General features: G+C 39.1%; 1 protein-coding gene and 7 non-coding genes across 8 annotated transcripts; 7 read left to right on the forward strand and 1 right to left on the reverse strand.

Moving 5' to 3' along the window:
- Positions 1-10: 10 nt before the first annotated feature.
- Positions 11-7,592, reverse strand: LOC129101804 (uncharacterized). Its single transcript, XM_054611737.1, has 3 exons — positions 7,559-7,592; positions 6,384-7,090; positions 11-1,299 (listed from the first exon to the last, which is right to left on the reverse strand). The coding sequence occupies exons 2-3, from the start codon at positions 7,036-7,038 to the stop codon at positions 566-568; spliced, it is 1,389 nt and encodes a 462-aa protein (XP_054467712.1). The 5' UTR covers positions 7,039-7,090; positions 7,559-7,592; the 3' UTR covers positions 11-565.
- Positions 2,141-2,214, forward strand: trnai-aau (transfer RNA isoleucine (anticodon AAU)). The gene has a single exon. It is a non-coding gene; the product is annotated as a tRNA-Ile (tRNA).
- On the forward strand, positions 4,763-4,836 carry trnai-aau (transfer RNA isoleucine (anticodon AAU)). Its single transcript has one exon. It is a non-coding gene; the product is annotated as a tRNA-Ile (tRNA).
- Positions 7,593-7,649: 57 nt separating the features above from the next.
- trnai-aau (transfer RNA isoleucine (anticodon AAU)) lies at positions 7,650-7,723 on the forward strand. Its single transcript has one exon. It is a non-coding gene; the product is annotated as a tRNA-Ile (tRNA).
- Positions 7,724-8,313: 590 nt separating this feature from the next.
- trnai-aau (transfer RNA isoleucine (anticodon AAU)) lies at positions 8,314-8,387 on the forward strand. The gene has a single exon. It is a non-coding gene; the product is annotated as a tRNA-Ile (tRNA).
- A 969-nt stretch (positions 8,388-9,356) lies between these two features.
- trnai-aau (transfer RNA isoleucine (anticodon AAU)) lies at positions 9,357-9,430 on the forward strand. Its single transcript has one exon. It is a non-coding gene; the product is annotated as a tRNA-Ile (tRNA).
- Positions 9,431-10,191: 761 nt separating this feature from the next.
- trnai-aau (transfer RNA isoleucine (anticodon AAU)) lies at positions 10,192-10,265 on the forward strand. The gene has a single exon. It is a non-coding gene; the product is annotated as a tRNA-Ile (tRNA).
- A 1,455-nt stretch (positions 10,266-11,720) lies between these two features.
- On the forward strand, positions 11,721-11,793 carry trnaf-gaa (transfer RNA phenylalanine (anticodon GAA)). The gene has a single exon. It is a non-coding gene; the product is annotated as a tRNA-Phe (tRNA).
- The last annotated feature ends 58 nt before the right edge of the window (positions 11,794-11,851 follow it).

The following is an 11,851-nucleotide window of genomic DNA, read 5'->3' on the forward strand; positions in this document are numbered from 1 at the left end:
ACATTATGGGTCTCGTATCATGACATTTATTGGTGATACATCATTATTTGATTATACATTATAAAGATTTAAGGAAACACAATCAATTCAGCATATCAAAATCATGAACGTTAATCACGTATTTCAAATGGACTTCGCATAAAGTAACCAATGTTCACATTCAGGCTGAAATAAATGCATCTTGATCAATACAAAAATATTGTTTCATTTTGATTGCATCCTTACGCATGTTGATCCGTCAATAAAACAGGAATGGAATATAAAGTATAATCAATATAGTATAAAAAGTACTAGAAGATTAGCAGCAGTAAATATTATAACATGTTGCACCCATTACAGTGAATTATTAATAGATCATTTGTGAAAAGGAAAAGAAAGAAACAAACAGAAGGAGTAAACATTTTGAGAATTATTTCAAAAGTATGATTACACCCTGAGCTCTTTGGTGAACTTGAACCTTATTTTTCAAACCTTTCCCCCTCCACCTCTTTAGAAGGCCATGCAGGCGTGGATCTTTATTCCATCTGTTTCTCACCAGCACGGTTTGTCAGGCCCTTACTCCCTCTCAGAGGCCAGCTGAGCAGACATGCTTGGTCATGAGAGTACAGATGTTTTGCCCACAGCCCCAACACGGTTGCTTGATGTGTGGAGAACCCTGCTGTGTCTTCCTCTTACACAGTGAACAAACATCCACAGCACCACCAAGAGATGATGTTGCACCCCCAACTCCTCTGCCAGGATTTCTTAGACCATTAGCTACAAGCTGCTGAAGCTCTGTCAGGTTGGTGTCTGGCGCCTTTGCAATGCCCACCACCTGCACATTTTTGGGGTCAAACACACAGTCCTCCTCTAGGCCACTGGGCACGGCTTTCATGCCACAGTTGGGGGGCACCCAAGCGGTGTCGTAGCCCTGCGTGTTCCACGTGTACTGCATGGGATGGTTGTCCTTGTCAATACGCTTGACACGGCCGATGCGCACACGTAACTCAAGGACCACACGGTTTGAAGGGTTACTTTGCAATGGATACCGTTCAGCTTTTTTCCTATCACGGCTGACATACACTCCCTTTCCCAACATGCCACCTGAAGACTGCTGAAATCCATTGGCAATAATGGCCCGTGCACTGGCAATGCAGGTCCCATGGTACATGGTGTAGAGACCCCTGTCTTTGGGCTCCTGAGAGGCCCCCAGCTCAACACGAGGTGAGTCATCATCATAGGTCACCTCCCAGCCAAAGAACGGCAGTGACATCTCGTTGTTTTTGTTTTTTACAAGGGGATGCTGTTCAAAAGCTGCAGCTCTGTGAGAAAATCATACATAAATGGCATCATGTTAAAACAGATTTGAGAGTGATAAGGTTACACTTTTCATAACCAGTATTCAAAAACATAATGTATGGAGCTGTATTTAAGGGGATATTGTGTCATGTGTGGTGAACATTGTTCTCCTCTGTGACCCAATCAGGAATCCCAGGTACCTTGCTGCTATAAACATTATACTATATTCTGAGGAGTTTGTATGTAAAAGGCCCAACACCAACATCACCTTGCAAACGTCTTTCATGTATTTTGGTACATAATATTAGAAATTAGAGCTAAGTTACCAACATTCGTGATCTAAATACTATAGGATCCAATGTCTTATCCTTAGTTAGTACGAGTTAACCCTTTAAGTGACGTAGGCTATAGTTAAGTAGTTAATTATAGTTCATTCTAATAAAACCTTAACTATACTATTATGGTGTAAGGAAAGGCTTAGTGAGACAAACCACTACCTTCACTTTACCTGAGCCAATATCGGTTACATTTGCAGAAAATTCAACATTTTGAATTAAGCTCATTTAAGTTGTTACGTAAGAATGTAGTGAGGCAACTTTTACAACTCATGTCCGCATTTGTTGGTGAGTAAAACGACGAATGTTGACTGACTTCTATATTAACATTAAAAGTAATACAGTTAAAAGTATCGTACTACTCAAATCTATTGAGTTATAAGGTCGTTCAAGCTTTAACTTACCGTGAGGGAGTGTTCGTTCCTCCTCATAGGAGCTCAATAACTTCCACTTTCTGTTTAGTCGTCAGGAGAACATGAGCTGAGTTATATGTTATATGAGCCTCTACACGTCACGATGACGTATGCGGCCGGTTAGCTCAGCTGGTTAGAGCGTGGTGCTAATAACGCCAAGGTCGCGGGTTCGATCCCCGTACTGGCCATGATTTATGCTTTTGTGTCCAGCAAAAGAAAAATCCTTTGGACGTTTACAGGAATTTCTCTTCAATATTAAAGCTTTTTTTTGCATTGATATATATAACTGCATTTTGGTTTATGTACTGTATTACGGTTCCTGCCAGCTGCATGATTTAGAAAGATCCTGGCTTATTATTACATTACATTACATTACATTACATTACTTATCATTACATTACATTACATTACATTACTACCCTGAGTCTTCCTCGTAGCACTTATTGCATTCGTATTTGTTTACTGCACTTATCCTATTCGTAGTAGTTTGTAGCACTTATTATATTCGTATTAGTCTGTTGCAATTATTGTTTTCGTAGTAATTTGCCTCTGCACTATACTTTTGCTCTGGTTTATGCTTTTAGATGCTTGTTTAAGAAAGGAGATGCACTTATGACTTCTGGTGACTAGTAGTTCTCTTGAATACCTATGTTGAATACACTTCCTGTAAGTCGCTTTGGATAAAAGCGTCTGCTAAATGACTGTAATGTAATGTAATGTAATTACAGTCATTTGGCAGATGCGACTTACAATAAGTGTATTCAACATAGGTATTCAAGAGAACTACTAGTCACCAGAAGTCATAAGTGCATCTCCTTTCTTAAACAAGCATCTTAAAGCATAAACCAGAGCAAAAGTATAGTGCAGAGGCAAATTACTACGAAGACAATAAATGCAACAAACTAACTGGCCACACTTGCTTTTGTGTCCGATAAGCCTGGGTTATCAACTGGGCAAGGACTGCCACCAATGTATAGCAAATGGTTTGGGTGATATAATCAGTTGTACCTTTGTAATATACACTATCAAAACATAGTATCAGCTTACATGTTAAGAACTTTAAGGTGGTTGCTGCTTTAGTCTCCCAGTATTCCTTATCTTTAGACCCTGTATATAACTGCATTTAGATTTATGTACTGTATGTATTATGGTTCCTGCCAGCTGTATGATTTAGAAAGATCCTGGGTTATCAATTGGCCAAGAGTTGCACAACCAGCTCTGCTCCCAGCAGACCACATGACCACATGACAATAAAAACATGACAATAATAACATGACAATAAAAACCTGTGCAATACATTACACATTACGCTGTGCAATAATAGTTAAAAAAGTTAAAATAGTTAAAAATAGTTTTTTTTTTCTCTGTCTGTAAATATAATATTTCAGTTATTGTTGTTTTTTTCTACTGTTTTTTTTTAATTTTTTTTATTGCTTATTTATAATACTTGTTTTATTTTATTTTTATTTTTTTATTTTTAGCTTGTCTTCTTCTATGTCTCTTGTGTGCACTTTACTCTACGCTGTTGTAAGTCTGCAAATTTCCCCGCTGCGGGACTAATAAAGGATTATCTTATCTTATCTTATCTTATCTAAGAGCCACTGCCAACTATGTAGTAACTGGTTTTGGTGATATGATCAGTTGTACTTTTGTCTGGGAATATGTAGCAAAACATAATACCAGCTGGCATGTTAAGAACCTTAAGGTGGTTGCTGCTTTAGTGGCCCACCATTCCTTATCTTTAGGCCCTGTCTGAAAGAGGGGCCCATTCCAGTGTCTACATGGAGCCATCTAGAGCTCAGTTATCTCAGAGGATGTTGCGCTTACATGCTGCTTATTCTTAGTCAAGAAAACTTGATGGCAGGTAGTATTCCTGCAGAGGAATACTGTATTAAGTATACAGAGGCCAGAGGAGGTTACTTTTATTTTATTAATAAGATCTATTCAACTTTATTATTATATTCCTTTATTGATCCCCATGGGGGAAATTCAAGTGTTGCAGCAGCTCAACTACACAGACACAGACAATAAATACACATACTATACAACTACACAGACAATAAATACACATACTATACAACTACACAGACAATAAATACACATACTATACTATACAATACTACAACTAGACAATAAATACAATACAAAATACACATACTATACAACTACACAGACAATAAATACACATACAACACACAGACAATACTATACAATAAATACACATAACTACACAGACAATAAATACACACTACACAGACTATCAATACACATACTATACAACTACACAGACAATTATACTATACAACTACACAGACAATAAATACACATACTATACAACTACACAGACAATAAATACACATACTATACAACTACACAGACAATAAATACACATACTATACAACTACACAGACAATAAATACACATACTATACAACTACACAGACAATAAATACACATACTATACAACTACACAGACAATAAACTACTAAACTAACTCACAGACATTATACTATACAACTACACAGTCTTTAACTCAACATTATGTCTCTCCTGGTGCACCCTGGACATTTCATTGACTTTTCCTATTAAACTAGCAAAAATAAAAAGCCTTTGAACGTTAAAGCATGAAGACCTTACTGTCAGTGAGGAGTCGTCCTCTCTGTATGATCAGTAAATTTTACTTTCTGTTAATTAGGTTTTATTTACCTACCTGATGACGTCACATAGCCCTTTTACTGGCCGGTTAGCTCAGCTGGTTAGAGCGTGGTGCTAATAACGCCAAGGTCGCGGGTTCGATCCCCGTACTGGCCATGATTTATGCTTTTGTGTCCCAAAGGTTGTCAAGCAATTAGCAAAAAAAGAATTTCTCTTCAATATTAAAGCTTTTTTTGCATTGATATATAACTGCATTTAGGTTTATATACTGTGTTACGGTTCCTGCCAGCTGCATGATTTAGAAAGATCCTGGCTTATCAACTGGGCAAGAGCCACTGCCAACTATGTAGTAACTGGTTTTGGTGATATGATCAGTTGTACTTTTGTCTGGGAATATGTAGCAAAACATAATACCAGCTGGCATGTTAAGAACCTTAAGGTGGTTGCTGCTTTAGTGGCCCACCATTCCTTATCTTTAGGCCCTGTCTGAAAGAGGGGCCCATTCCATAATATTTCAGTTACTGTGGATTCTTTAGTGTTTTTTTCTGTTTTTTATTGCTCATTTGCTTATTTATAATACATATTTTTGATCTTGTTTTTTTACTATGTCTCTTGTTTGCACTATCCTCTATGCTGCTGTAATCTTGTAAATTTCCCCGCAGCGGGATTTATAAAGGATTATCTTATTTTATCTCGAGCTCAGTTATCTCAGAGGATGTTGCGCTTACATGGTGCTTATTCTTAGTCAAGAAAACTTGATGGCAGGTAGTATACCTGCAGAGGAATACTGTTTTAAGTATACAGAGGCCAGAGGTGGAGGACAGGAGTGTGTGCCTAGAAGCTCATTTTTGCCCCAGTCCCCTAGCACCTTAAACGGGTCATGGTGATGATGTCAGGAGCAAGGCCAAGTGAGAACCCGAACAGGGTGTGCTGTGAGAAGCTGCTCTCCTTTTTTCTTCTTGTATAACATACAGAGTAGTGATGTCAGAACAAGGCCTTTACATTGTGAAACTACTATCGCTTTGCCCTTGGAAATTAAATTACACACAAGTTTGTGTCAGCGCACGAATAAGTAACTAAATACAATCACAAATGTTACTTACTGGCGCTTATGCTTTCACCACAGCTTTGATTTCCAATATATAACTCTCATCTTGATTGCATGTCCTTTTGAGATCTGCAAAAATGAATGTTTCATTTCATTCAGCCGTTTACTAGTCTTCAACATACATATTTTTGTAACAGAAAAAGTATGTAAATGTTAAACTAAGGCTGAAGGCTCTTCACTAAATATGGAATCAAATCAAACACAAAGACATAATGGGTCTGATAATTCAGCAATAACATTTATTGGCTTAAGTTCTGTCACTTCAGTTACATATTTCAAAATGTAAAAAGCGGATGTCCACTGTTTGACAGTTAAAAAGTCATTTAGCATTGCACGTGACCATAATGCATGCTGATCAGATCATACAAAGCTAGTGTAATAAAAATAAGAGCTATGGTTAACTACAAACTAGTCTCAATTCATGAATAATAATTTGTAGATCATTTAAAAAGATCCCTTAAACATGTCTATCAGCATTACCTATTTCAACATGTTGCACCTATTACAGTTATTGATTTATGTAAGGAAACTAAAGTATGAATCGTTATTCTAATCTATACCATTCTTCCTCACGGCCGTCAGGGTTTGGCTGCACAGAAGTGCTTGGACATGAGGATGCAGATGTTTTTCCCACACTCCCAGCACTGTTGCCTGATGTGTGGAGAACCCTGCTGGGTTTTCCTCTTACACAGTGAACACACATCTGCAGCAGCATCGCCGCCTGGTGCAGATTGTTTGGACGCCTTTGAGATAAGCTGTTGAAGTTCTCTCTGTATGGTGGCGTCTGGGGCCTTTGCAATGCCCACCACCTTCACTCTTTTGGGGTCAAACACACAATCCTCCTCTAGGCCACTGCGCACGGCTTTGAGGCCGCACCTGGGGGGCACCCAGGCGGTGTCGTAGCCATTCGCGCTCCACGTGTACTGCAGGGGATGGTTGTCCTGGTCAATGCGCTTGACACGGCCGACACGCGCATGTACCTGAAAGACCACGCGGTCTGTTACGTTACTGTTCAATGGATAATTAGAGGCCTTTTTCATGTTACGACTGACGTACACGCCCTTTCCCAGCATGCCCGCTGATGACTGTTTAAAACCATTGGCGATGATGAGCCGTGCACTGGCCACACTGGTCCCATGGTACATGGTGTAGACGCCCCGGTTTTGAGGTTTCTGCGAGGCCTCCAGCTCCACACCCGGAAAAGAAGCACCGTCGTCAACTACCTCCCAGCCAGAGAACTGCACCGACATCCTGATTTAGGAATGTGACGGATGAGGGATGTTGTCCAAGTTTTGTAAAGTTCTACAGTTATGGGGAGAAATACATTTAGAAATGTGGCATCATGTTATTACAGATTTAAGAGCAATCTATCAGGGTGTAACTTTAACTTAACAGAGACAAGTCAAGCCATGGAGACAGTTTCTTCAGCTGTCTTAATGCGTATTGGTTCTTTTCATTTGAAACACTCCTAATAGCCTTGTTGCTGAAAGGTGCTTTGAAAAGGAACTTGCCTTGTATCTGTTGTTGTCAGAAGTCTGTTTATCTTGTACTTGGTGCTTTGTTGTCTGAATAAATGCTGCTGACTTTAATCTTGATATCCTTGCTAGTTTGAGTGCACTCTTATTCGATTACTGTGTCTTTATTAATGTGATCCATTCAACTTTAACTCAACATTATGTCTCTCCTGGTGCACCCTGGACATTTCATTGACTTTTCCTACTAAACTAGCAAAATAAAAAGCCTCTAAACAGTAAAGCATGAAGACCTTACCGTCAGTGAGGAGTCGCTCTCTCTTAAGTTTTACTTTCTGTTCAGTAAGTTTCATTTACCTACCTGATGACGTCACATGTTCTATTTTCAGGGCCGGTTAGCTCAGCTGGTTAGAGCGTGGTGCTAATAACGCCAAGGTCGCGGGTTCGATCCCCGTACTGGCCATGATTTATGATTTTTGTGTCCCAAAGGTTGTCAAGCAATTGGCAAAAAAAACAAGAATTTCTCTTCAATATTAAAGCTTTTTTTGCATTGATATATAACTGCATTTAGGTTTATGTACTGTATTACGGTTCCTGCCAGCTGCATATCATCATATCAACATCATATGGGCTGACATGTTAAGAACCTTAAGGTGGTTGCTGCTTTAGTGGCCCACCATTCCTCATCTTTAGGCCCTGTCTGAAAGAGGGGCCCATTCCAGTGTCTACATGGAGCCATCTAGAGCTCAGTTATCTCAGAGGATGTTGCGCTTACATGCTGCTTATTCTTAGTCAAGAAAACTTGATGGGGTTACTTTTCCTTTATTAATAAGATCTATTCAACTTTAACTCAACATTATGTCTCTCCTGGTGCACCCTGGACATTTCATTGACTTTTCCTATTAAACTAGCAAAATAAAAAGCCTTTGAACGTTAAAGCATGAAGACCTTACTGTCAGTGAGGAGTCGTCCTCTCTGTATGATCTGTAAATTTTACTTTCTGTTAATTAGGTTTTATTTACCTGTCTGATGACGTCACACAGCCCTTTTACTGGCCGGTTAGCTCAGCTGGTTAGAGCGTGGTGCTAATAACGCCAAGGTCGCGGGTTCGATCCCCGTACTGGCCATGATTTATGCTTTTGTGTCCCAAAGGTTGTCAAGCAATTAGCAAAAAAAAGAATTTCTCTTCAATATTAAAGCTTTTTTTGCATTGATATATAACTGCATTTAGGTTTATGTACTGTATTACGGTTCCTGCCAGCTGCATGATTTAGAAAGATCCTGGCTTATCATTACATTACAGTCATTTGGCAGATGCGACTTACAGGAAGTGTATTCAACATAGGTATTCAAGAGAACTACTAGTCACCAGAAGTCATAAGTGCATCTCCTTTCTTAAACAAGCATCTTAAAGCATAAACCAGAGCAAAAGTATAGTGCAGAGGCAATTACAGTAAATGCAACAAACTAGAAGAATACAGTAAGTGAAACAAACTAATATGAATACAATAAGTGCAACAAACTAATACCAATGCAATAAGTGCTACGAGGAAGGCTCAGGGTAGTACTTCTTGAAGAGGTGAGGTTAAAGATGGGCAGCGACTCTGCTGTCCTGAGGTCAGTGGGGAGTTCATTCCACCACTGAGGGGCCAGGACAGAGAAAAGCTGTGACCAGGTGGATCGGCTGCAGGGACCTCTGAGCCACAGGGCAACCAAGGCCGCAGAGCGAAGTGGTCGGGCTTGACCAAGGCCTGGAGATAGGAAGGAGCTGTTCCTTTCACTGCCCTGTAGGCTAGCACCAGAGTCTTAAACTGGATGCTCTTACAGGGAGCCAGTGTAGAGAACGGAGAAGGGAAGTTGTGTGAGAGAACTTGGGTCATTGAACACCAGACGTGCTGCAGCTTTCTGGACGAGCTCCAGAGGTCTGATGGCCGTGGGAGATGACCAGAGCCTGGATGAGCACCTGCGCAGTCTCGTCAGTGAGGAAGGACATTACTGTCAGTGAGGAGTCGTCCTCTCTGTATGATCCGTAAATTTTACTTTCTGTTTAGTAGGTTTTATTTACCTGTCTGATGACGTCATACACCCCTTTTCATGGCCGGTTAGCTCAGCTGGTTAGAGCGTGGTGCTAATAACGCCAAGGTCGCGGGTTCGATCCCCGTACTGGCCATCATTTATGCTTTTGTGTCCCAAAGGTTGTCAAGCAATTAGCAAAAGAAAAATCCTTTGGAGTTTACAGGAATTTCTCTTCAATATTAAAGCTTTTTTTTTTTGCAGTGATATATAACTGCATTTAGATTTATGTACTGTATGTATTACGGTTCCTGCCAGCTGTATGATTTAGAAAGATCCTGGGTTATCAATTGGCCAAGAGCCACTGCCAACTATGTAGTAACTGGTTTTGGTGATATGATCAGTTGTACTTTTGTCTGGGAATATGTAGCAAAACATAATACCAGCTGGCATGTTAAGAACCTTAAGGTGGTTGCTGCTTTAGTGGCCCACCATTCCTCATCTTTAGGCCCTGTCTGAAAGAGGGGCCCATTCCAGTGTCTACATGGAGCCATCTAGAGCTCAGTTATCTCAGAGGATGTTGCGCTTACATGCTGCTTATTCTTAGTCAAGAAAACTTGATGGCAGGTAGTATACCTGCAGAGGAATACTGTTTTAAGTATACAGAGGCCAGAGGAGGTTACTTTTCCTTTATTAATAAGATCTATTCAACTTTAACTCAACGTTATGTCGCTCCTGGTGCACCCTGGATATTTCATTGACTTTTTCTATAAAACTAGCAAAATAAAAAGCCTTTGAACGTTAAAGCATGAAGACCTTACTGTCAGTGAGGAGTCACCCTCTCTATTTGACCAATAAGTTTTACTTCCTGTTTTCGATTTTATTTACCTGTTCGATGACGTCAATAACCCCTTTCATGGCCGGTTAGCTCAGCTGGTTAGAGCGTGGTGCTAATAACGCCAAGGTCGCGGGTTCGATCCCCGTACTGGCCATCTATAACTTTTCACATCGATGCTTTCATGGAATATCCGAAACAGGACAAATTAACTCCAGTGTCATTAAATTACTGAATTGATAAAGACAGTACTTAATGATTGAAAATTACTTTGTCAAATAGTAAGAATAACGCGTGAATGTCTTTAATCAAGCAATCAATTCATACTTTTTGTACATTCAAATGTATGAATTTTGATATATTAAATCGTGCTGTGTATCAGCCTAAGTGTGTGATGCCTACGGTAACAAACACATTACCCCTGCACATCTTTAGACATTATTAATTTCTAGTATGATTATAGGATTATAGCCTGTCCCTCATCTTGATCCGTGCAGAAGTTTCAAGACTGTTTGGTCCAATACACACATGGAGGGAAAAGGTTGGCAAGGCATATATATATATATATATATATATATATATATATATATATATATATATATATATATATATATATATATATATATATATAGTACCCAGTCAAAAGTTTGGACACACCTTCTCATTCAATGGTTTTTCTTCATTTTTTTTTTCTACATTGTAGATTAATATTGAAGACATCCAAACTATGAAGGAACACATATGGAATTATGTGGTAAACAAACAAATGCTCAACAAACCAGAATATGTTTTATATTTTAGATTCTTCAAAGTAGTTGAATGAGAAGGTGTGTCCAACCTTTTGACTGGTACTGTATATATAAGAATCCTATATAGAATCCTATATACAGGATCCTCTACTACAGTGGTTCTCAAGATGTAATACTGTTGCATGAATGTTAGTTAGAGTCTGATGGTGGCCCTAACCAGCAAAGCATTTGTTGGTTGAAATAAAGATGTAATGTACAATGTAATGCGCTCTGCCATCAGTGTCTGATTTATTAAACTGTCAACACTGACGATTGCATTGTTGCATTAAATTCAGTTTATGAACTTACACTTATATTTTATTTAATATTTATTAAATAACAATTTTTAAAGGATTTTTGAATGGATGCTAATTTTAAATATATTTTTTAAAAATCTCACGTACCCCCATTTGAGAACCACTGCTCTACTATAGTCTACAGTAGTCATTGTATTGACCTTAGCTCAAACCTGCATTAACACATTGTGACCACATGAGGGCAGCAGTAAACACTTACATATTGTCACCTTTAAAATCGATATGGCGAATTTATTAGCAAACATTTACACATACAATTGTTTGGAGTCGTGTTTCAGTCCATCAGATGTAAATCCAATGCTCACTCTCCTTTAGCTCTGGGTTTAGGTTCTACCTACTCCTGAGGGACATATCTTATCACTCAGTCACCTGTAGGTTCATAACTCCAGGTGTGCAGCCTTATGATGGGCATGAGGTGAACAAGAGTAAAACCGTATATATGTATCGTTCCATTATGGGTTGGCCTGAGTCATTACCAACTCTCTTTACATTTTAGTTTACAAGAAAGCCGAAATAGCTCAGTTGGGAGAGCGTTAGACTGAAGATCTAAAGGTCCCTGGTTCGATCCCGGGTTTCGGCAGGAGTTTTCTTCTGCTCTTTGCTATTATCAATAACTATACATCTTTGACTTGTAACCT

This window comes from Anoplopoma fimbria, chromosome 13 (assembly GCF_027596085.1).
Source record: "Anoplopoma fimbria isolate UVic2021 breed Golden Eagle Sablefish chromosome 13, Afim_UVic_2022, whole genome shotgun sequence".
Taxonomy (NCBI): Eukaryota; Metazoa; Chordata; class Actinopteri; order Perciformes; family Anoplopomatidae; genus Anoplopoma; species Anoplopoma fimbria.